The 24,495-nt window shown below is 46.8% G+C and overlaps 2 protein-coding genes across 4 annotated transcripts in view; one reads left to right on the top strand and one right to left on the bottom strand.

The window, feature by feature from the left end:
• The window catches only part of gabrb3 (gamma-aminobutyric acid type A receptor subunit beta3), a 628,623-nt gene extending 613,522 nt beyond the window's left edge, over window positions 1-15,101 (bottom strand). Inside the window, exon 1 of one of the 2 annotated variants that reach the window (XM_038817632.1) lies at window positions 14,643-15,101. In XM_038817632.1, coding sequence (XP_038673560.1) covers window positions 14,643-14,740 — 98 coding nt within the window. In that variant the 5' untranslated portion in view covers window positions 14,741-15,101. The remainder of the gene's footprint in view (window positions 1-14,642) is intronic. The other variant, XM_038817635.1, reaches the window with a different exon arrangement.
• gabra5 (gamma-aminobutyric acid type A receptor subunit alpha5) overlaps window positions 1-24,495 on the top strand; it is a 92,372-nt gene that overhangs the window by 47,053 nt on the left and 20,824 nt on the right. For both annotated transcript variants that reach the window (XM_038817637.1, XM_038817638.1), the window contains exons 7-8: window positions 9,886-10,029; window positions 19,752-19,904. In XM_038817637.1, the coding sequence (XP_038673565.1) occupies window positions 9,886-10,029; window positions 19,752-19,904 (297 nt within the window). The remainder of the gene's footprint in view (window positions 1-9,885; window positions 10,030-19,751; window positions 19,905-24,495) is intronic.

Raw genomic sequence — 24,495 nt, 5'->3', positions numbered from 1 at the left:
TCCATCTATAAGCCTGGACCAACGGGGTAAGTGGAGGCTTGTGTCAAGCTTAAAGACCAGCAGTCTGGGCGAGGCGGTGGCATAGTGGTAATTTCACTGGACATAATCCAGAGACCCAGGCAAATGCTCTGGGAAGCCAGGTTCAAATCCTGCTACGGCAGATGGTGGAATTCAAATGCAATAATGTCTAATCATGACCATGAAACCATTGTCGATTGTCATAAAATACCCATCTGGTTTCACTCATGCGCTTTAGGGAAGGAAATCTGCCTGCCTTACCTGGTCTGGCCTACATGCGACTCCAGCAGAGTGGTTGACACTTAACTGCCCCATCAAGGGTAATTAGGGATGGCCAATAAATGTTGGCCCAGCCTGCGACGCTTATGTCCCATGAACGAATAAAAACAAAAATATATATGTATACATATACCAGATGGGCAAAATGGCTTGTTTCGCTTTTCTTCAGTAGTCTTGATGATGATTGAGACCCACTGAGTGTGAATCCCAGTCGAGCTTGGCATTCCAACCCTCAAGTGTTTTCACTTGTGGGCTATGGTTAGTGGGCTGCCTGTCGCACACAAACTGAATAGTATTTATCTGGAAAATTTACTTGGCAATGCAGCTATTTCACAGCTGTTGTAGATTTTTCAAGATTGAAATTCACAGATTGTGCTGGGTAGAAATATTAAGGGGATAAGGAGTGCAGGCAAGTAAATTAAGTTTAGATTTTCCTCCCCTCCACGACGTGTTTCACAGCAACAGATGCGGCTCACCAGTGGCTGATGGCGGGAGCTTCTGGTCCCGCTGTCGTCAATGGGGTCTCCCGTTGAACGCAGGGCTCATCGCTGTGAAACCTGCAGCGGGGGCGGGGGGGGTTGCTGCTGGGGCTATAAGATGCCGCCAGCGTGAATGGCCAGAAAATGCAGCACGTTACCTAATTAATTGGCTGAACAGACATGCATGGCCCACTTCTGCCCTAATGCCCGTGTTTTACAAATTCTCTCAATTGCTCAATGATTTGAAACCATATAACGTTTGTCAGTCCTGGTTCAGTCCTAGTTCTGTAATAGCACTGATTCAGAAAAGTGTCGCTTCAAGCCCCATTCCAGAGACCTAACCACACAATCTCGATTGATGCTTCCAGCGTTGTACTGAGGGAGTGCGGGGCGCACTGTCAGAGGTGCTGTTTCTCAAGTGAGGCATTTAACTGAAACCACCCTGCTCTCACGCATGGCATTAATTGTTTCCACTTCCCTATACCAGCATCACTAAAGCAGATTGTTTGATCATTATCACATTATTGTTTGTGGAAATTTACTGAGTGCAAGGTGGTTGTCATGCATCCGAAACTATAACAGTGACTACACATCACAAGTCCTCTTAAATTTTTGAGTCTTTTGGAATGTCCCGAGGCCAAGTGCTTTGTGCTTTCTTGTGATTAGCAAGAAGACAGCACAGAATATCTGAAAGTTTGGGTGAACAGTTTTGTTTATTATTTTAGGGCAAAACCAGAGGCAAGAAGACTTGTTAGTCTGAGTTGATGCAATATGAGGGATGTTTGCAGTATTGTACCAAGCAAGTTTTCTCTTTTTAAATATTTCATTCATTAAATTCTGGCCGCTGACTTCCCGACTGGGCATGGCCTTCTCTTTCACCTCTTCTTCATTCACCCTCTCCCAGACCTCCAGTTAACACCCCACCCTGTTCTGTCTCTGCCATTCTTGCTAGTCCAGATGGTTAATTGTCATCAATACCAGTTTCTATATAAGTGCTATAAGCGGTTTAAAGAAAAACAAATCTCACTGGTCTCCTGTTCTATTTTTAGCTCTCTAAGCAATTTGAAGAACAAATCCACTCCTTTGAAGAATTTGTAATCAGTGACCCCCCCCCCCCCCCCCCCCCCCCCCCCCCCACCCAACCACCACCTCTGTCCATGCCAAAGCTTCATCGAGCCCTGGCTTAATCCTCCCCCATAGATCCACCTTCTGAAATGCCACACCATCACCCACCTCACGCCTGAGGGTGAAGAAGAAAAAGGGACAGTGAAAGAGGGGTGTGGGGGTGTTACTTAGGAATGAGAGAATTGGGAGAATCATGAATCTTTGGAATTCTTTCCCCTAGAATGATCAGTCCTGGAATACATTCAAGTTTGAGCTTGATAGATTTTTGGATGCAAACAGCATCGGGGAATAGGATGGGAAAGTAGGTCGAGGTCCAAGATTATGGCAGAAATGTTCAAGGAGCTATGTGTGCAGCTCCTATGTTATGTTCTAGGAGCACAAGGGGATGAAGCAGCAAAATAAAAGAGCAAAGATAAGTGACCTAAAATAATAAACTAAACTGTTCGCCCAAATTTTCAGATATTCTGTGCTGGCTTATTGTTTATCATAAGAAAGCACAAAACGGAACATTCCAAATAACTCAATAGTTTATTGAGAAGACTTGTGATGTGTCGTCAGTGTTATAAATTCGGATGCACGACAACCAACTTGCACGCAGCAAATTCCCATAAACAATAAGGTGATAATGTTAAGACAATCTGCTTTAGTGATGCTGGTATAGGGAAGTGGGAACAATTAATGTCATGCGTGAGAGCAGGGTGGTTTCAGTTAAATGCCTCACTTGAGAAACAGCACCTCTGACAGTGTGCCCCGCACTCCCTCAGTACAACACTGGAAGCATCAATCGAGATTGTATGGTCAGGTCTCTGGAATGAGGCTTGAAGCCACACTTTTCTGAATCAGTGCTATTACAGAACCAGGACTAACACCCAATATCTTATATGGTTTCAAGTCATGAAGTAATATATGCTCCGATTTCCTCTGAGTGCTAGTAATATATTAAAAGTCATATATTTTAAGAGTGATTCCTTCAAGTTCTACTGTCCCTGCTCTATAACACTTTAGTGATGATACATCATTGTTAGAAGACCTTGCACTTACAGCCTTCCACAACCATTTGAATATCTCTAAAACTACTTTCTACAGTCAATGAAGTATTTGAAGTGCAATCTCTGTTGTAATATAAGGAACCCTGTAACTAATTTTCACATGGCAAGCTCCTGCAAATGGCAATGTTTCCTTAGCCGGATAATCTATCCTTGTGATGATGATTGAGGAATAAATATCTGCCAGGACAACAGGGATAATTCACCTGCTGTTCTTTGAAATAGCGCCATGGGGTAGGAGGTAAGTGGGGCCTCATCTGAAATACAGCACGTTCTTTCCAACCAATGTGAATAATGCATGGACAATCTGCTTTATTACATTAGGTATCACATCCTGCCATTATCCAACAGCATGGGGCAGCTTTTCAACTTGCTGTTCACTAAAACTGATGTTGCGGATCCATCACCTAATTTTTAATCCCATCGATCTGTAGCATCAATTTGTGCCAGTGTGGCTGAGTTGAAAATCTATCCCTGTACTTTCTGATTCATTAACAATGGGGAGATCCAACTGCATATATTAAAAGCCTTGTTGACGTGCAGTGCCTCTGTAAGTACAATCAATGCTGGTTAGTTATCAGCATGGTAACATTTTGAGAACTGGTTCCCTGAGCTAACACCATTATGCAATTCTAGTTTTCTCGGCGGACATTAATGTTCCAGCTAATATTATCCTTCAATTGACATCACTGAAAACAAATTATCTGGTCATTATCACATTGCCATTTGTGGGAACTTGCTGTGCACAAATTGACTGCAACACTTCCTACATTACAATCGTAACAGTTCTTCAATCGTATTTCATTTACAGTAAAACGCTATGGGGAAATTCTAAGATCATGAAAGACACTATATCAGTGCACATCTTTCTTAGTATTTATCCCTCAGCCAATGTCACAAAAACAATATTAATTGGATTTATCTCATTGCTGTTTGTGGGACCTTGCTGTCCATATTTTAGCTGCATGCATTACAACAGGGTAAATTCTTCAAAAGTAATTAAGTGGTTGTAAAGCACTTTGGGATGTCCCGAAAGTTCAAAATGCAAGCTTTCTTCTTTCCCTTGTCAGCCTGAGTCGTTAGTCCCTGTAAACTTGCCAATTAAACAGGCAAAGGAATGGTTATTCCTACTTTGCAAATGCATATAACTCGACAATACTCTGATCGAGTTGCAGGAGGCGGCCAATAAAATCTGACAGACCATTCACGGATGGACTGTAATTACATTGTAGGATCATTCAAATAACGTTGTTGTGACACACTATGGCTGGGTCTCAAGGCAGCAGAGCCTGCTCCATCCAAGATTACAAAAGAAATAGTCCATGCCTGCCAGTGATTACAAGGCAGTAATCTCATCGCGAGGTTCAGAAGGTGAACAGAAATTGAGTCCTCCCAGGCATGAGATTAGGTTGAGCTTAAACTCACTTCAGGGTATCTAGTATTTGCTGGAATGGAAACTATAAACATTATGGGGAATCTTTTCAGTGTCAGATTAATTTTTGCCTGAATTACCAACTTGTGCAATCAGTGTTATTGTGACGCTGCATGCACTGGCAGATTACAACAGTATTAGAGCAAGTAGATCAAGAGAACTATCTACAGCAAACCCGCAAAACATGTGCATTCAATATGATGCACTATCACAGTAATCGAATTGAAATTTGACAAATTAAGTTTTTATTTTGGTGGACTAAAAGTTTCAATCATTTCTTTAATGTTATTGCAAGTCAGATTAATAGCAGAACAATGAATGTGTAGGATTGCGTGATGATATTTAAAAACAGAAAGTTCATTATCCTCCCTATCCTTATGTTTTCCTATGTTGTCCCCTCCTTTCCTACGAGCACTGACTTGCAATTAGGGTACAGTTCCACAAATGCCCTCCAGTAACACAACCAAGTGGTCATTATTTATGTCTGGACTTTTAGATTTTACACGATGGCTGTATCTGTGCATTTCCAACTGCGTAATAGGTCGGAATAGGTAGGAATAGGTCGGCTGACCTATCCCTAATGGAGAGCTGGTGTCATCAAATGTAACAAGCTTATTTTTCCCTTGATTGAAATCACCAAACTCAGCCCAGGCTGAGGATATAATATCGGATTTTTTATTGTGATTTGGCTCTGTAGCTTGCAGCATGTTTACCAAATGAGGGCTACTTTTTAACTTGCTATGTGATGCTACAGATGACCAGTTTAATCAGTATAGTGAATACCTATGGAAACTTCTAGCTGCACCCCGCAAATGTAAATATTCAAGAAATTGTTCAAATTCCACCTCGCTCATAGATTCCTTACAGTGCAGAAGCAGGCCATTCGGCCCATTGAGTCTACACCAACCCTCAGAAACAGCACTCTAGTTCGGCCCATGTTCCCATTCCATCCCCATAACCCCACACATTAATCAAGGCCAATCCACCTAACCTGCACACCTTTGGACTGTGAGAAGAAACCGGAGCACCCGGAGGAAACCAACACAGACACTGGGAGAACGTGCAGACTCCGCACTCCGCACAGGCGCGTCACCCAAGACTGGACATGAACCGGGGTCCGTGGCGCTGTGAGGCAGCCTCGCAAACCACTTAGAACATAGAACATAGAACAGTACAGCACAGAACAGGCCCTTCGGCCCTCGATGTTGTGCCGAGCCATGATCACCCTACTCAAACCCACGTATCCACCCTATACCCGTAACCCAACACCCCCCCCCCCTCCCCCCCTTAACCTTACTTTTTAGGACACTACGGGCAATTTAGCATGGCCAATCCACCTAACCCGCACATCTTTGGACTGTGGGAGGAAACCGGAGCACCCGGAGGAAACCCACGCGCACACGGGGAGGATGTGCAGACTCCCAGGGCCGGCTCAAGGCACCGGCAACTCGGGCTGTCGCCCGGGGCGCCATGTGCTCGGGGGCGCCAGAGACTCGGGTCCCGCGCATGCGCAGTTGGGCCGGTGCCAACCAGCGCATGCGCGGTGGCCGCCCGCCCCCAGGGCGGCCCCCCAGCTCGGTCCGCCCCCCTCGGGTCCGCCCCCCTCGGGACAGCCCCCCCGCCCCGCCCTCGGGTCCGCCCCCCCCGCTCGGTACCCCCCGCCCCCCTCGGTTCCGCCCCCCCGCCCCGCCCTCGGGTCCGCCCCCCCGCCCCGCCCTCGGGTCCGCCGCCCCGCCCTCGGGTCCGCCCGCCCCGCCCCCCCCGTGTGTCCGCCCCCCCCCCGTGTGTCCGCCCCCCGCCCCCCTCGGATCCGCCCCCCCGCGGGTCCGCCCCCCCTCGGGTCCGCCCCTCCTCGGCCCCGCCCCCCCTCGGGTCCGCCCCCTCCTCGGCCTCGCCCCCTCCTCGGCCACGGCCCCCCCCCCCTCGTCGCCCCCCTCCTCGGCCCCGCCCCCTCCTCGGCCCCGCCTCCCTCCTCGGCCCCGCCCCCCTCCTCCGCCCCGCCCCCCTCCTCCGCCCCGCCGGCCCCGCCCCCCCAAGGGCGCCGAAGTTCAGCTTGCCCGGGGCGCCATCAACCCTAAAGCCGGCGCTGCAGACTCCGCACAGACAGTGACCCAGCCGGGAACCGAACCTAGGACCCTGGAGCTGTGAAGCATTTATGCTAACCACCATGCTACCGTGCTGCCCCAGTGTGCCACACTTGTGCCACAGTGTGGCATTACCCGAATTTTCACAGAGCAGCCAGTCATTTTGTAAATGCTGCTTCAAAACATTTGGAAGTAGCAGGAGAGCAGTTACTGGAGATGCTAGTCAGGAGAAATTGTAACGTGACAAGTGGTATGACCAATGTGGAAAACACATTTTCATAATATCCAAACCACTTAAATTTTGGTACAGGGTCCATGTTTCAACTTTACTGATCTAAACAGATCACTTCTCCAAATCAGCTCGACCTCCCTGTCTACTCTATGTGTGCAATTATTTCTTTACACTATAGACAGTCCAGTCCTTTTAATTATATTGTTGAATTGGACTGATCTATTAATTTATTTATCACCAAATGCTTTCAGCGCTGCTTTTATTTGAAGGGCTGGATAGTCCTGTTTGTACTTCAAAAAGTAATTGATTTTGCATAAATGGTTGACTATCCATTTCAGTACTGATATAATATGGTTTTGTGCAAATTACACTGGACTTGATATGCAACTGGTTATCACAATTTTAGCTATTCAGAACTGGAATCTTTCCCACTTTATTTGGATGAAATGTACCTTTTGCTTTTGCAGGCAATTATATCAACAACGATGAACAAGGAAAATGAGGGACCTCTTAAGTTCTTTGTGTTTTTATAATTTCTACTTGCATTCTTCAGATTTCCCCAATCTTTTTCTTTTTGTGGGCCAGTTATATTACTCTATCTTACATGTGATCTTTGGAGAGCACAGCATTTTCAGCATTACTGTCCCTTCAATAAGGCATTAGACTAGGATCCAGTCTCAAATGTGAACTGAAAATGTTGGAAATACTCAGCAGGTCTGGCAGCACATGTGGAGAGAGAATCAAAGTATCAGGTTGGTGATTTAAGTTGAGAGCTGTAAGTACAGAGGGTGGGGGCTGGAGAAGTGTGGGGCAGGATTCTCCGGTATCCGGCGTGCGGGCCGTTCTGGCGCAAGAATGGCGTGAACCACTCCGGCGTCGGGCCGCCCGGAAGGTGCAGAATCCTCCGCACCTTCGGGGGCTAGGCTGGCGCTGGAGTGATTGGCGATGTGCCAACCGGTGCAGAAGGGCCTCCGCCGGCTGGCGCATGCACAGGAGAGCTGGCGTGTTCCCAGAACCGCTGGCGTGATTCCTGCGCATGCGCAGGGGGCTTCCTCTCCGCGCCGGCCATGGCGGAGCTTTACAGTGGCCAGTACGGAGGGAAAGAGTGCCCCCATGGCACAGGCCTGCCCGCAGATCGGTGGGCCCCGATCGCGGGGTCAGGCCACTGTCAGGACACCCCCGGGGCCAGATCGCCCCGCCCGCCCACCGAGGACTCCACAGGCCGCCTACAGGGCCAGGTCCCGCCGGTACAAACCTTGTGTAATTTACGCCGGCAGGACTGGCTGAAAACAGGCAGCCGCTCGGCCCATCGCGGAGCGGAGAATCGCTTGGGCTGCCAACAGCCCCCGACTGGCGCAGCACTATGCCCACCCCCACCAAAAAACCGGCGCCGGAGAATTCGGCAGCTGGCGTCAGGGTGGCGGGGCCGGAATCACTCTGCCTCCCGGCGATTCTCCTGGCCGGCGGGGGGTTGGAGAATACTGCCCATGGTGGAGGTCACCAAGGAAGGTCTGTGGTAGAGTAGAAATCATGAGTGATTAATGGCAAAAGGAATGATGCGCAAGGCAAAAGGGAGGGTCCAATGAGACAAGTAAATAAACAATGTGTCAAATTGGTGTAAATGTGAATTGTTGAACCATCACCACAATCTGCCAACCGAAAACAAACACTACAAAAACCAAAAACAAAAATGGGGGCAGAGTTTAAAATCTGAAATTTTGAACTCATCGGTTGAGTCTGAAAGGTTGCAAAGTGCAGAATTGAAAGATGAGGTTCTGTTCCTGAAGCTTTAATGAAACTGTGTAAGGGTCTGAGGATGGAAGGATTAGCTTGAGTCTGGAGTGGAGCATTAAAATCACAGGTTATCAAAAAGCATCGAAGGTCCACCAACTCAGCTGCTATCCTGACCAAACGTCTTCACTTTGTCCCCCATCAACATCTGTTCTGATGCTGCCGCCTTCCAAGCTTTATGGAGGGATTCCCCGGCCTCAGTGTTCAGAGGTGGGAGGCAGTGCGCTGTTCACTGGTGGCGAGTTTGCATAACACTGCCAATGCGAATTCCCACTGACGCCAATCCTTGCCAGAGTGAAACCCGTGGGCGGGGTTGCGCTGCTGGTGGGACACGGGAATCCCACCGCTAGTGAATGGTCAGAGAATTCTGGCCTTTTTATACAATATGTATTTTTCTTCAACAAAGATTTCCACGCATTGTAATTGTCAGGGCCCTTGAATCTGCCCATTCTATTTCATAGCCTGCTGCTCCCCTCCCAACACCATGATGGGATTGTCCCTGTCCTCTCCTTCCTCTGCACCAGGATCAACAGCATCATTTTACCCCCTCTTGATGTGATGTTTTGAAAAAGCATATCTGCTCTCCTTTCAATGTTCTGAATGGACCATTATCTCCACAATACCTTGGTCCACTCCTCAATTCTCCCAACATGCTATCCCCTTTCATACAAAGCGGGAGATGCAACACCTGCCCTTTTACCTCCTCCCTTGTCACCCTCCAGGCTCCAAGCACTCCTTCCAGGTGAAAGCAATTTACTTATATGTCTGTAAATTAGTTTACTCATTGCTCCTGGAGATCTTTTGGCAGAGTGGTCGCGACCATCGCATTAAGCCAGAAGCTCCCGAGTTCAAGTCCCACCCAAGACATGACGGTGGCCATAAAACATGTGGGCAGGCAGGTGTGGTAGCAACTTGCAAATCCTTCCAATGCCACTTTGTTGATGGGGTGGTAAGAGTGGGAGAGATTCCTGGTCAGTCGTGTGAAAGCCATTTCTCTGCCCTTGCTTCCGATCCCCTACCTCCCCTCTCCGCTGTACCCTCACTTCCAACCCACTCACAGAGAGCAGCCACTGTGCGGGTATCCTCTGGTGGGATTTCCACTCTATTGTGGCTGGAATGCTTGAAAAGCCTGATGTTGGCAAGTTGTGGCCTCGTCCACAGATGCAACGCAGGGTTCCTTCCCACAGGTTCTCCAACCGGGAGAGATGGGATGGGAGGGGGAACCCACATCAGTAACACTAAAACTCTGGCCTCTGCTACAACGCAGAATCTATCAGTGAATCCTCTTGTTCCAAATTACACACACACACACCTAAAGGCCACCTCAGGAAAGTCACAGCCACGCAACACATTTAACCTGCTGCACTGTCTAACATTCTCAATCTCTGTTTGCCAACAGACGCCTATCCGACCTCCGAGGTTTTTTATACCTGGAAGAATGAATCTCACAAATCTGTGGTTGTGGCGGAGGACGGATCTCGTCTGAATCAGTATGACTTGTTACATCAAACTGTGGGAACTGAAATTATCACATCAAGCACAGGTCTGTTTGTATTTACACCTGATTTTGCTCAAGGATATGAAATTTATCCAATTTATCAGTCCACTTTTTATTGCAGTATACCCTGGGCAATTATTTTTCTCCCGGTTACAGAGATGCCACTAAAATGCAGGTTGTAAAAACAAAGTCAATTATTTTCATCTGTGGCAAAATTAATTGGATTAATCAACGGTGCTTTTAGTTTGAGATTTCTAACCTTCGCTGATGTGTTTTTGTGTATGATGTGAAACCTGTCTGCCGTTTCTATTTGGAATTAAATGCTCAGGCGAAGCACACTTCTCAAGTTCTCAGTTGGTGTGACTATTAAACGAGGTTGCCAAGAGAAAATGTGCCTCCTCTGGGCGCAAATTACACTTTATTTTTTTTATCTTGGATGCAATTAGATAATCTGGTGGTGGTTCAATAAAGTGCTCAAGTGAACCTTGGATTGGTATTGAGATCACCCCTCTTTACTCCCCCACCCACCCTCTCCCTGATTGGTTGTTGGCGTTGCAATTTCACACATGTGGTCAGCCAGTGTTACATCGAGGGCGGGAATCCGCCCCTGATCGATTTTAAAATGAGTTGACTTTTGACCCGTAATGTTTACTTTGGTTAAGATCAAGAAGTCGGGCGCAATGCATGTTCTTGTGGGCTTGGATCCAGCACGTCTCTCTTACAGGAACCATAGATTGGATTAAATTTGAATTGTTTTTTGAAGCAAGCAAAGGGATGGATTAAGAGCTTGTTGCCCGTCCACTCTGCTGCGTTGGCTTTGTAACTTTAAGAAAGCAATATTGAAGGGAATGTATTTACCGTTCCCTGCTTTTGGGGACGACATATCAGAAGTACACGAATGATTTGCCTGTGAACTGTAGAAGGTTTAATATGACGGTGCCCCAATAATTTCACTACGATCAAATTCAACATCGGCCGCTGAGTAAAACATTGCTGTTTAAAGATTAGCGCTGAGTTTAAGTTTTGCAGAGTCTGGATTTACCATAGGTTTTAGGACAACAGCATTTTTTTTTAAAGCTACAATGTCATCTCAGAATGAGTGTTGACATGTGTGTGTGTACATAGGCACAAAAGAATCACAGGCACGACCCTCACAAAGATACCCATAAATTATGATTTGAAACCAAATGAGGAAAGGAGCTCCTCCTCCCCGCACCCCAGATCAGATAAGAGGATTTGCATATCTTTGTTTTTAAATGCTGGAAATACTGAGCAGGTCAAATACATTCTGTCGCATTTTCGGCTAATTTGCAAAGCAGAAAGGAAGTACTGGCCAAGAATACAGCCTCTCAAATCTGATAGAATAGGGCCGTTGCACTTGATTAATTTGCATCATTAGTAAAAAACAGTCAATATTTGTACATCCTCCTGTGATTTGGAGCCAGTCTTACAGCACAAAGAGGCCCGTTGGCCCACTGTGTCTGTGCTGGCCATCAAACACCCATATATTCTACTCCAGCACCTGCTCCATAGCCTTGTATGCAATGGCATTTCAACTGCTCAGCCCAAATGTTACTTAAATGTTACGAGGGTTTCCGTCCCGACCACCCTTTCAGGAAACGAGTTCCAGATTCCCAGCAGCCTCTGGGTGGAAAACGTTTTTTTTTTCCTGAACTCCCCCTTAAATCTCCTGCCCCTTAAATCTATGCACCTGGTTATTGATCCCTCTACTAAGGGGAATAGCTCCTTCCTATCTCTGCCCCTGATCATTTCCAAGGCCATGGTTTAGAGTGCCGAGGAAGTCAGGCTCAGTTTCTATGACATTCCATTGCAGGAATGTCACTAAGGTTAAGAGGATTCCCCATTCAGAGGCTCTTGTTTATTTTAAACTTGGGACAATTTGGTTTATATTGACTGAACTAGTCCGGTCACAATTTTCACAGAATCGTTACAGAGCAGGAAGAGGCCATTCAGCCCATCATAGAAAGTTATTTTTTGTTGAAGTACCCAAAACATTTTTTTACAATTAAGGAACAATCTCCATACCCTGCACATCTTTGAGTTGTGGGGTTAGACCCACGCAGACATTGGGGGAATATGTAAACTCCACATGGACGTGATGCGGGCTGGGATGAAACCCTCATCCTTGGCACTGTGAAGCAGCAATGCTAACCACTGTACCAGCCTGCCACCTTCCATCATAGAACGTTGACGGCACAGAATGAGGCCCCTTGGCCTACTCATTTCTGCAAAGAAATTAGCCAACCAGTCGACTCCCACTTTCTAGCATTTGGTCCATGGCCCTGCAGGTGCATATCCAGTCACCTTTTCAGTGACTTAGGCTTTATCCTTTTCAGGGAGTGAGTTCCCAACCCCAACCACCCCCCGGTGAATAAAAATCCTCGGGCAAGATTCTCCCGATTCTGGTCCCCGGTCGGGGCTAGCAGCCCGACGCCGTAAGCTCCGGCATCACGGGCTTAACGAGTTAGCGCCGGCTGACGCGTCATATGACGTCAGCCGCGCATGCGCGGATCGGAAGACTCCAACCCGCGCATGCGCGGATGACGTCGCGTATTTGCGCGAAACCCGCGCATGCGTGGGCCGGGATGCCCCTCAGCCGCCCCGCGAATGGATACTGCGGGGCGGCGGAAGGACAAATAGTGCGCGGGCATCGGGCCCGCTGCCCGCGATCGGTGCCGTGGTACTGCCGTGCCAATCGGTGCCATGGTTATAAAATGCGAGTGTTTACGGCCGTTTTTACGAACGGCCAGACCAGGTGTGTTTGCCGTTCGTAAAAACAGCCGTAAAGGGCTGGGAACTTGGCCCATCTATCAGCTGTGAATTGCTGCCGGCCGTAAAAAAACGGCGGCAGCGATTCGTGTCGGGAGTTGGGCGTGGGGGGGGGGGGGGAGAATAGCGGGAGGGCGTCGGAACAGCGTGGCCGTAAAATTTTACGAGCCACGCTATTCTCTGCACCGTCGGGAGTGCGGAGAATCTCGCCCCTCATCTCTCCTCTCAACCTTCCACCAATTACCTTAAATCTGCATCTTCTTTCACTGATCCCGACTGAAGCCACTTGGCCCTTCCCATCAGACACTGCCACAAGCCGCACAAATTTCTACATCTCAATCAAATCTCCCCACGGCCTTCCCCTGTTCCACGGAGAACCATAGCATCCCGACAGTGCAGAAGGAGGCCATTTGGCCAATCAGCCAATTTGGCCAATCAGGTCTGCACTGACCCTCGGAGAGAGCACCCTACATAGCCCCCCCCCCCCCCCCCCCCCCCCCCCGAACAACCCCAACTAACTTGTACATGTTTGGACACTAAGGGGCAATTTAGCATGACCAATCCACCTAACCTGCATATCTTTTTGGACTGTGGGAGGAAACCGGAGCATCTGGAGGAAATGCACACAGACACTGGGAGAAAGTGAAAACTCTACATAGACAGCACCCAAGGTCAGAATTGAACCCGGGTCCCTGGCGCTGTGAGGCAGCAGTGCTAGCCACCGTGTCACTCCACCTATTCAATCTTTCTTCCTGTTCCTCCTATTTCCATTGTGGCTGCATTGGTCCTCTGAGCATTTCACCCAGTGCCATTCCCCAGCCTTCTCCCCATACCCCCACTGATTGTTTCTTTTGGAAATATCCATCCACTTACCTCTTTGAATGCCTCGATTGAACCTGCCTCCACCACACCCTCCAGCAGTGTATTCCAGACCTGTACCACCTGCTGTGTGAAAAGGTGTTTTTCTCACAGTATTTTGCTTCTTTTACCAATTATTCTAACTCTGTGCCCTCTGGTTCTCCATCAACCCTGCAGTGGGGAATATTCTCCTCTCATCTACTCTGCTCAGCTATTCCATGGTGCTTTTTAAACACCTCTCAAATCTCCTCTCGGCCACCTTCTCGCCAAGGCAAAGAGCCACAACTAAATTGCCCCCTTGGTGTCCAAAGATGTGCAGGTTCGGTAGGATAATGGGGATGGGGCAGGGTAGTGGATCCAGCTAGGGTGCTCTTTTGGAGGGTCGGTGCAGACTCGATGGGCCGAATGGCCTCCTCCTGCACTGTCGGGAGCTGACCTCGTAACTGAAAAATCTCATCCCTGGAACCATTTTCCAACCTCCTCCTGCATCTCTCTCTCCAATGCGCTTGTGTACTCTCTAAAACGTGGCAATGTAGCCAATGCTCCAGCTGATCCTGAGCAGTGTCTTCTACAAGTGCAGCATCCTCTAGAATGCGCATTCCAGATCTCCTCCTACCTGTTCCACAATGCTGTCTGCGAAAAGCCACACGACGAACGACCCCTTGCTTAATGCTCGGCAACATTCAAGGCCAATCCGCTCCCGTGCAGCTCAGAAAATAGACCAAGCTGCAAAGATGCTGACACACACTTTAAAAGCTGGAACTCGGGCGGCACGGTGGCACAGTGGTTAGCACTGCAGCCTACGGCGCTGAGGACCCGGGTTCGAATCCCGGCCCTGGGTCACTGTCTGTGTGGAGTTTACACATTCTCCCCGTGTCTGTGTGGGTTTCACCCCACAACCCAAAGATGTGTAGGTTAGGTGGATTGGTCACGCTAAATTGCCCCTTAATTGGAAAAAAATATGTAAATAATTGGGTACCCTAAATTTTTTTTAAAAAGCTGGAACTCACCAACTGACCACCATGGCCGCGTTGTTCTCTGCAACGAATGGTAGTTCGCCATTGGCTGTTAACCAGATGCAAAGGAGGAGAGCCAATGTGTCTAACATTATCTCCCCACCCACTCTTCCTAAAGCAGCAACGATTTCAACAAGATTAGCGACAGTCCGGCCAAAGGCCACAATCCCAAATCAGCCCAGATGTTGCACACATCCCCATTGCACCACTCTGGGGCCCCTTCCAAGATTGCACCGCTCTGATGATGTGACTGGCCCCTGGATGGAAATGAGTCTTGTGAACTCGGCCTGATGACGATGACGATGATGAAGTTTCTGGACAGAGGAGCAGGTCCACGAGTTGGCAGCGTGAAAAGCTTGGCCGTGAGCGATGGGCGAGATGTCCGGGAAACTGGTGCACACACACACACTGCTGCTGGGTGCAGATTGCAAGAAGGGGATTAGTGGCGGACAAAATAAAATAAAAAAAATCGGCTTTTCCCAAGCAGAGGAGAGCAGCAGCCATCAGTGGCGTGTCTGCAGTTGTTCAGCTCTCTATTGGACACAGATCAGGAGTTGCACAGCACACAAACCAAAGTACTTGCTGCACGCGTTGTCCGTGACCCATTTATTGAAAATAAATCAGCTACTGGACTTGCAGAGTTAAATAGCAGTGAAAAACAAATCCCTCTTTAAAACCTGTTCTGGTGCACAGCTTATCTTACTGTGTATGGTGTGCAGGCAATGTCTGCGGTGTGTTTGACAGCCTGTTTGTTACATGTTGCAGTGTGATTGATTATACTCTCGCTGCTATTTTAGAAGTTGGGACTCTGTGCAGCACACCAGCCCAAACCAGAGTGTCAATAAGGAAGGTTGTTCTGGAGTGTGGGGATGCATCCTATCTGGAGCGGGCGCCTTATTAAAATCCACCCTTTGGCTGCCGCCCAAACAGTACATCACAGCGAGGTCCCATTTGTATCTCTGAACCCATTAAAGTGAATCTCTCAATTAATTCTTAAAACTGCTGTTTGCCTGACCGGGCAAGAGACGAGGCTGAGCTACTGTGAATCCAATCGGTGGAATGGCTCATTATGGTGTCTTTTTGATAACAGAAATTAACGCTGGGAAAAATAAAAGAGACCACTCCTGGTAGATGCAATACCTAAAAATAAGAAAGAACAACAGAAACTTAACAACATCAAATCATAATGTTAAAATAGTGTTTGATAAAGGGCGAGGCCGTGGGGGATGTTAGCGACATCCAGCAGGTCCAGAGCCGATTGGAGAAGTCCCAGAGACTATGGCCGGGATTCTCCCTTCTGGGGACTAAGTCCCCACGCCGGTGGGAAAACCTCCACCAACCACACCAGCATCAATAGCCCCCGAAAGTGAGGAATCCTCCTCACTTTCGGGGGCTAGGTGGATGCCGGGGGTGTTGGCGCCGCTCCAGCGGGCGGAAGTTCGCTCATGCGCGGAACGGCCGGCGTGATCCTGCACATGCGCAGACTGGCCGGCGTATTACCGCCCATGTGCGGGGTTCTCTTCTCCGCTCCGGCCCCTGGGCAATATGGCGGAGCCCTACAGGGGCCCGGCGTGGAGGAAAGAAGTCCCCCCACGGAATAAGCCCACCCACAGATCGGTAGGCCCCGATCGTGGGCCAGACCACCGTGGGGGCCCCTCCTGGGGTCGAATCCCCCGCGCCCCCCGAGGACCGCCCCCGCACACTCATCTGCTAGGTCCCGCTGTGCGGGACTGGCCAAAACTGGACGGCCGCTTGGCCCATCGGGACCTGGAGAATCGCCGGGGGGGCATTGTCAATGGTCCCCGACTGGCGTGGTGGGAATCCCGGCACCGCCCCAAACACACCGCCGGAGAATAGGGCAGCCGGCGGCAGGGCGGGATTCGCGCCTCACTCCGGGGATTCTCCGCCCTGGCAAGGGGGAGGAGAATGCCAGTTATGGGTGTAGGAGATGGTGCTGGCAATGCGTGGCACCAAGGACAACACTGCTAGGGTGGCAACCATGATGAAGAGCCTGGTGCACAACGCCAGCAGCACAAAAGAAGGTATCCAAGGCGTAGTTCAGTCAGTGACAGCCATGTCTGAGGGCATCGACAGCATGTCCCAGTCGCCAGGGGACCTGTCCCAGTTCCACATGCTCCCCAGTGCTGGGGTCCAGCCCTTTGATGTTCGGATGTTGGATGCTTCATCCATGGTGTTGCTTCCAGCAGTGTTCAGGCACAGTGTTCAAACATCATGGTCTGATTGAGATTCTAGGCAATAACCCCCACATGCTACATGGCAAGCCTACCCACGGGAATCCACTTGGGAGCTGTAAAGTGCTCACTTAACTATGATTGGCAATTCCATTTCAGCCACAGCCTTCAACCTCCTTTCTACCCTGGAAACTACCAGACTGTGACAATGTCCTGAGGGTTTTCAGGGATATATTAGAAACCTTTCCCCTCCTCAAAAGCCATCTTCATGGCAACGCAAATCTTATAGGCCTTGTATCCAGGTAGAAATGCTAGCTAGCTATCCTTGAGACCCCAACTCTCTATCTTGGAAGTAAACAGACTGTTTTCAAGGCCTGCTGTTTACAATCTGATATTTTAAACATTTTTCCGGGACTTTGGAGACTCCCATTCTACCACTGTTCGTACACAGGCTGGTATCATTGTCTCCAAGTGTAAGAACTTTGCATTATCTTCACAGTAAAATGATGAGTCCCCTTTAATCTCTGACAATCTAACCACCCAGGAAAGACTTTGAAACAGGTTTCCCCATCATTTTACCTTAAATTAAATAGGCAGTCCAAAACAAAACCTACTAACAAACCTCAAAACAGGATTAAAAAACTGTTGCCAAGATGTTGAGTATCGGAGCTAAACTTGACCCAGTAGTCTGATTCAGTGCCAAATATATATCAGTGGTTTAAGAATATGTGAAGACATTGGGACAAAGCTGGCTTGCAATGAGGGACTTTGCAGGATCTCAAAGATGGAGCTGAGGTACAGGTTGCTGCAGATACCAAAGTTTGAATCAAATGAGCAGGAGATAAAGTTTATGAATCCCGTCAAGTGTTTAACTTTCTGAAATATTGCTTATTACAGAAAAATGTTAACTATTATGCTAATGTCTGGATGACCATCATAAATTACATGGCATGTAATGCTAATTATTCACTTAATCTGAATTCTGTCATCTCTTTCAGTAAAATTATAATTTGTACATCTCTTTTTTCATAATTAGCTTCCTCAAATTAGTGCAAGATCATGCATTATTAAATAATATTTTCATATTTGCACAGCTGCTTTATTCCTACCATTGCATTTTTGCACCAAGCTTTAAATTTAAATAGACAAAATTAACTGGGCAGATTGGATAGCTTTTCAAGAATTTGACACACGGCACCTTCCTCCATGTAATTCTGGGATATTAGCAGTCCGATCTCCTTGGTTTGATGATCAACATAGTTGTGTTTTTCTTGGGAGTGTTGGAGGAGGCGGGTGGGGGAACTTTGAACACCACTATGATCATGTACCAACCTTCAGATATTTCAGGGCACGTCATAATGATATATCAAAGCTCGCAGAGTGTTTTTCTACTAAGTTCTTAAGTTAACAACCAGCACATCATCAGAACAAGTTCAACATTAATATTTAGTTATTTATCATCTAAGTTGAATAATAATGCGAGCGAAAATGTAGTGGATCATACTTTCATAGAATCATAGAATTTACAGTGCAGAAGGAGGCCATTCGACCCATCAAGTTCACACCGGCCCTTGAGAAGAGCAACCTACTTAAGCCCACACCCCCACCCTATTCCCGTAACGCAGTAATCCCATGTAACATTTTGGACATTAAGGGGCAATTTATCATCGCCAATCCACCTAACCTGCACATCTTTGGACTGTGGGAGGAAACTGGAGCACCCGGAGGAAACCCACGCAGACAAGGGGTAGAAAGTGCAAACCCCACTCAGGCAATAACCCGAGTCCCTGGAGCTGTGAGGCAGCAATGCCACCACGTCGCCCTACGTTTGTTAGCTAAAATGTTAATCCTTGCGTCAGAAATATGTCTGAACTCTAAAGTAAAATAAGAGCTCACCAATTATGGTGCAGATTTCTACCACACCCCTAAGAACTAGACAGGTACCAACACCGACACAATTTGACAGCACCTCTGTGAGATTTTTCGACTGGTGCCGCCTGTTTCATAGAATTGTAAAATCCCTACCGTGCAGATGGAGGACATTCAGCCCATCCGGTCTGCACCGACCCTCCAAAGGAGCACCCTACCTAGGGCTACGCCCCTACCCTTTCCCTATTGTCTTCTTACAAAAAAAAAACAGTGAGCTAGCAGCTAAAGGCGTGGGCAGGCCATCAGGGGTATCCCATCTGTCCGACTGAAGGTTAAAGTTTTCTTGCCGCAATTTTGATATGCACCTGCTAATGAGCAAGCAACTCATTCCAGGGGTAGGCACCCAGCGAATCTCTCTTCACCAAAGGTATTTAGGATAGAGGAAAGAAAACAACTGTCTGCACTCATTTCCTCCCTCCCCCATGCTCGCACGAATGGAACCAGATGCTAACTAAGCAAACTCCAGTGCACGTACACCTTACTGACATGCCAGCTTCACGCTAATCTCAAGATCCTTGGACTCCAAATTAAATAGAAAACAAAAGTGCACGGGAATGCAAACTGAGGCCATCTCTGCAGAAATTGACGTATTAATCTTATGCCCCGAGAAAATGATTATTGCTTAATCTAGTGTTCCTCCATAGTTAATTCAATCACTTGATTTCATAAGCCAAGCAAATAATAAGTACAATTCAGAAATCCTTGGCAGGACATGTACATGTGATACGGATGAGTACATGTGATATGGATGAATAATGATTTAATTTTGATAGTCATCAGTGGCCAGTAAAAAAACACAAATGTAGTGTCTTTGAAGCAAATAGGTTCAATGAATGCACATCGTGGATGACGAAGGTTACTGTTCTTAGGTTAAACATACATTAACTGATGAATTTGGAAAAATACGATTTTTGTTTTTGAATACCGACTCGACCCCCTACATTGATTTCTTCCTTCTGTTTCTCTCGTTTGTTTGTCACAGGTGAATATGTAATAATGACAGCACATTTCCATCTGAAGAGAAAAATCGGTTATTTTGTCATCCAAACCTATCTCCCCTGCATCATGACTGTTATCTTATCCCAGATGTCATTTTGGCTGAACCGAGAATCTGTCCCTGCCAGAACAGTGTTTGGTAAGTTTAAAAACATTTTTATTCCTTTGACGAGTTTAAAGTGTTAACGTGAAATGCGCTGAATTTCAAACCTGCTGTCATTTGTAATCTTCTACACATCTGCTGTTGAGCAGGCTGGTTGCTTTTCCTGGCTATCCGATACCCGAGCAAAATAATTTTGCTGAATCCTTCATTTGTCTTTGGCAGATCATGCTATTGTCATTTTAGATAAGGGAGGTGATGGATATTGAAGGCACAGACGGAGTAATGTTATTTCCTTAAGAATAAAAACTTGATGACGGTTTTAAGGCAAGAATGTGATAAAATCGTTCAATCAATTTAGTTCACCCTCTGAAGAGATTTCATCTGTTGGCTATTTGCAGTTTTTCCATGTTTTACTCATGCAACAGTGCATTTACAATTTATAAAGGAAGTTCTTGCCACCGCCCCTGATTGCTTAGATCTAGGAGAATATGCATAAAGCAGTCCGTCAGTCTCCAACCTTAGTGCATGTTCTCTATTACGGCTCTCCCTATTGAACATTAAATAAAGTCATGATGGTGAATTTTGAGGAAGGAGGAAAGGGAATCAAGGTGAAGATTGAAATCACCAAGAACGATCAGTTAGAAAAGCAAAACGCTGCAAAAGACTGGAAATCTGAAATAGAAACCAAAAGGAAAACTGTAAGTACCCAACAGGTTGGGTAGCATCTGTGGAGAGAAATGGAATTAACATTCAGGTCGACGGACTTTCATCAGAACAGAACATCCTGAAATGCTACTGGTAAGTTGGTGCAGATGGGGGAGAGAAAGAGAGAGAGGACATCTCAGGAAAATCTTGCCATGGGTATTGTAGAGGAGGTAAATAATGAGTATTTGGAAGGTGAGGCAGGAAGTGTGGAACAGAATTAGTTATTCAAAAGAGGAAAAGGTATCAGAGGGGTAGAGCCAGCAGCCAGGTGACTCGCTAATAAAGCCATGCTGCCACTCTGAAGGTTTAGGAGGGGGAGCTGATGGAGGTGACTCCAACGAGTGCAAGGTATTGTTGCTTGTAACTTTGCTCATAACCAGGTTTTGACTGCAGTTATCCACAATAGGCACTGGCTCTTTGTCCATGAATGGGTATTCTGGAGTGAAATACAGAGTTCTTTTCCCACAGCTTGTGGTGCACATGGCAGATTTTCATTTGTTTTTATAGTTGGTTTTTCCTGGAACAGGTTGCTAGCCTGTTGCAAGAGGTTTTCAGCTTGAGGGGCGCCATTCCACATCAAGCATGCCTGACCGGGCATGTCTCCTGCTCTTACTGTCATGTGTTGGAAGGATTTTGCAGGTTGGTACTCAACCTGTTTGGTGGCCGTCAAGTGGTGGGACTCGAAACCAGCGCTTCTGGCTCAGAGGTGGGGGCATGAACCACTGAGCCACCTGACGTTGGAAATGCAGAGTACGGTGATGATTATTGTGACAGTAGCAGAGCCTGGGTGAGGTGAACAGGAGAGGATGGAGATGGTGAGCTGAACCACAATCTGCCATGCAGGTTGGAAAGGCCAGTCGGAGTGGAAGATGAAACAGTTGTGATGGGTACAATGTGTGGTTATTGGAGGCAAACTCATGTCTAAGACTGTGTTAAGAGGGGAGAAACCAGGGAACCTTCCAATGATCCCTTGTTAGTAATTTCTCACCCTGTGCCATGCGTGGGTCCAGTACTCACCAATCATAGTCTTTAAAATAGTATTGGGGTCCTAAAGAAAGGAGGCTTGTTGATCAAAGGTGATAACTCTAAACTGGTGCTGAGAACGCCTTAGTTAGCTGCAAATTTATTTCTGTAACTTATGCTCCGCCACTGCCTGTATGCACAGGAAAATGGGATGGTTGAAATGCTTCATGTCCTTGACTTCTATGTCGCTTATTTGGCAAGAATCATTGGAAACCATCTTCATGGATTGCTAACCCAGACCCTACAAATACACAGTGAAGCTAGACTCAGTGCTGGGCACCTACTGCAATGACACCTTTAAATACTACGTGGCATAAGGATGGGTCAGGCACTGATAATAATCAGTTGATTCCACCTCCTCAAGCAAAAGCAATGCTGCCTTTGGGGAAGCTTCACGGAAAGGCACAGAGCGTCACTCCTCACATGTATCTCCCGCACATTAACAACCATCAAACAGCAATTGGGTGCAGAAATGTTTGATTTCCTTCAGGTTCATGCATGCACGCCTGCGTTTCCTGTTCTGTCTCTCTTGCTTGTCACTTCTCTTTCGACTCTCCTGGCAAAATCTGCGATTGTGTTCACATGTCACCACTGCTTTGCCCCTGAAAAGTTCCGCTCGCTCAATTTCCTATCGTTCCGGCCATGGGGATGCTGCTGGCACCTGTTCAGATGTGCACCTGAAGATATATTAATGAGCTGATCCTGAAAAATTTTGCTGCATTGCATTTTTGAGTCTGTATAAAAGCCTCCAACGAAATACTCAAATCTAAGCAACATGAATAATAGGAAATCTGGGACTTGGCACCCAGGCTTGCAAATGAAGAATAGCCACTCATCGGAGTTGATTTCTACTGGATCACAAGAGCTTCCTTTTCATTTAGCCGAAGCATGAAGATTTGCAGTGTGCTGATCCAGTGTCGCATGAAATAACTCCTCCAAATTAAATGTATGTTGCTTGCTTGTTATGATTTCCCCATGATTACATGCACATATTGTGGGCAGAGTAGATTTCATGGAAGAGTCATTTAACATTAGAAGTACAAGAGATAATTAAGAATATTTAAGTTGGACAAACTTCATGGCAGAGTAATTTCATTCTCAGCCTTTCTTCAGCAAGTACAGAGAGATTGTCAGTGCAAGATAGCAAAGTTTAGCATGTGTAGATTGTAGTGCTGGCCTTGCTACTTTTTAATTTTGATCTCCCTGCAGCATATCATTTTGTATCTTGACATACAAGTATAGCAGGTGAATCTCAGAATCCTTTCAATTACACTTCTGAACTGGCTTTTGAAATTACCTGATTCAATCCATACCCCTTTATCCCCTTTGCTTAACCACATACCTCAACTATTCTTAAATGCTGACCTCATCCCGACTTTGATTTCAAAGTAGCTTTATCTATAGAAGGGGAAAAAAAATCAGAGTCATAGAATTTGCAGTGCAGAAGGAGGCCATTCAACCCATCGAGTCAGCACCGACTCTTTGAAAGAGCACCCTACCCAAGCCCACGTCTCCACCCTATCTCCATAACCCAATAACCCGACCCAACACTAAGAGCAATTTTGGACACTAAGAGCAATTTAGCATGACCAATCCACCTAACCTGCACATCTTTGGATTGTGGGAGGAAACCGGAGCACCCGGAGGAAACCCACGCAGACACTGGGAGAACGTGCAGACTCCGCACAGACAGTCAACCAAGCCGGGAATCGAACCTGGGACCCTGGAGCTGTGAAGCAATTGTGCTAACCACCATGCTACCATGCTGCCCAAAGGGCTCTTACCCCTCATCATTGTCTGTTGGAATGTGAATATGTATGAATGATTACTGAGAGCGGAATTAGGCATGGACATAATGAGTAGTGGTTTTGTGGCGCAGTGCGTAGCGCCCCTGCCTCTGAGGGTGAAGTTCTGGGCTCAGGTTGCACCCTAGGACTTGATGGGCAAGGAAGGTGCATTCATAACGCGACATATACGCAATGTATACATATATGATGAATAAGCACCCGAGTGAGATGATAACGGATAGATAATAATCTAACGGCATACCTTGGAAAGGGGCAGGACCTTTAGAGAAACGATTTTGGGAAGGATACCCATATTCTTTTGTATTGAAATGACAGAAGGAAAGAAAAATCGAGTTTTACAAGGTCCTTGAGCCACAGCATTAAGGGTTATCTATTAACTCCTGCTGGAGGCATGGCAGATTCTTGCATCATGCAAAGAAAACTATCTTGGCATTGGATGAGATAAACTTTATACGCTAATTGGTAAAGAGAAATATAAGCGTGAAACCTTTGAACTTTAATATTTTGGTGCTAAGCGTTAAATATCAAGACGCAGCAGTGAACATGGTTAATTAGCAGATTTAAGTGTTACATTACCAATGCTTTGCTTAAACAGCAATTAAGTTGCTGATTTTTCTTTAATTATAACTGTTATGAAGAATGAGGTTATTAAAAAGATTTGTGGTAATTGCAAAGATGTTTATGTGAAATGGATAAATAGAAATAGTTAAATTTTGATTAAACTCTAAAGCTGTTTCAAATCTTTAACTTTTCATTTCTTAAATTTTTTTTGACTAAGCAGATTTTTCAATAATGCAGGACCACTTAATTAACTTTGATGGAGGGAAGCCAACAGCTTTGAGTTGCGGCAGTGTCCTTCAGAGCAATAATACAATTAATTTCTCAGTGTTATCTGTCTCTGGTGCATGTTGAAAAGGAAGCAAGATAAGTGCTGTTAAGTTAACCCATTGAGCTGAATGCTGTATCGTTACTTAGCAAAAGAGCAAGACAAAAATGTCCGCAGTTTTCTCCCCAAGGTTTCAATGACAGCAGAGGCATAGACTGAGGCCATTCCTCATTACAAGACTGCGAATGGATATTTGCGCACTTAG

The sequence above is a fragment of the Scyliorhinus canicula genome, chromosome 14 (assembly GCF_902713615.1).
Source record: "Scyliorhinus canicula chromosome 14, sScyCan1.1, whole genome shotgun sequence".
Classification (NCBI taxonomy): domain Eukaryota; kingdom Metazoa; phylum Chordata; class Chondrichthyes; order Carcharhiniformes; family Scyliorhinidae; genus Scyliorhinus; species Scyliorhinus canicula.
The sequence above is the reverse complement of the archived record's forward strand: the minus strand, read 5'-3'. Positions and strand labels throughout refer to the sequence as shown.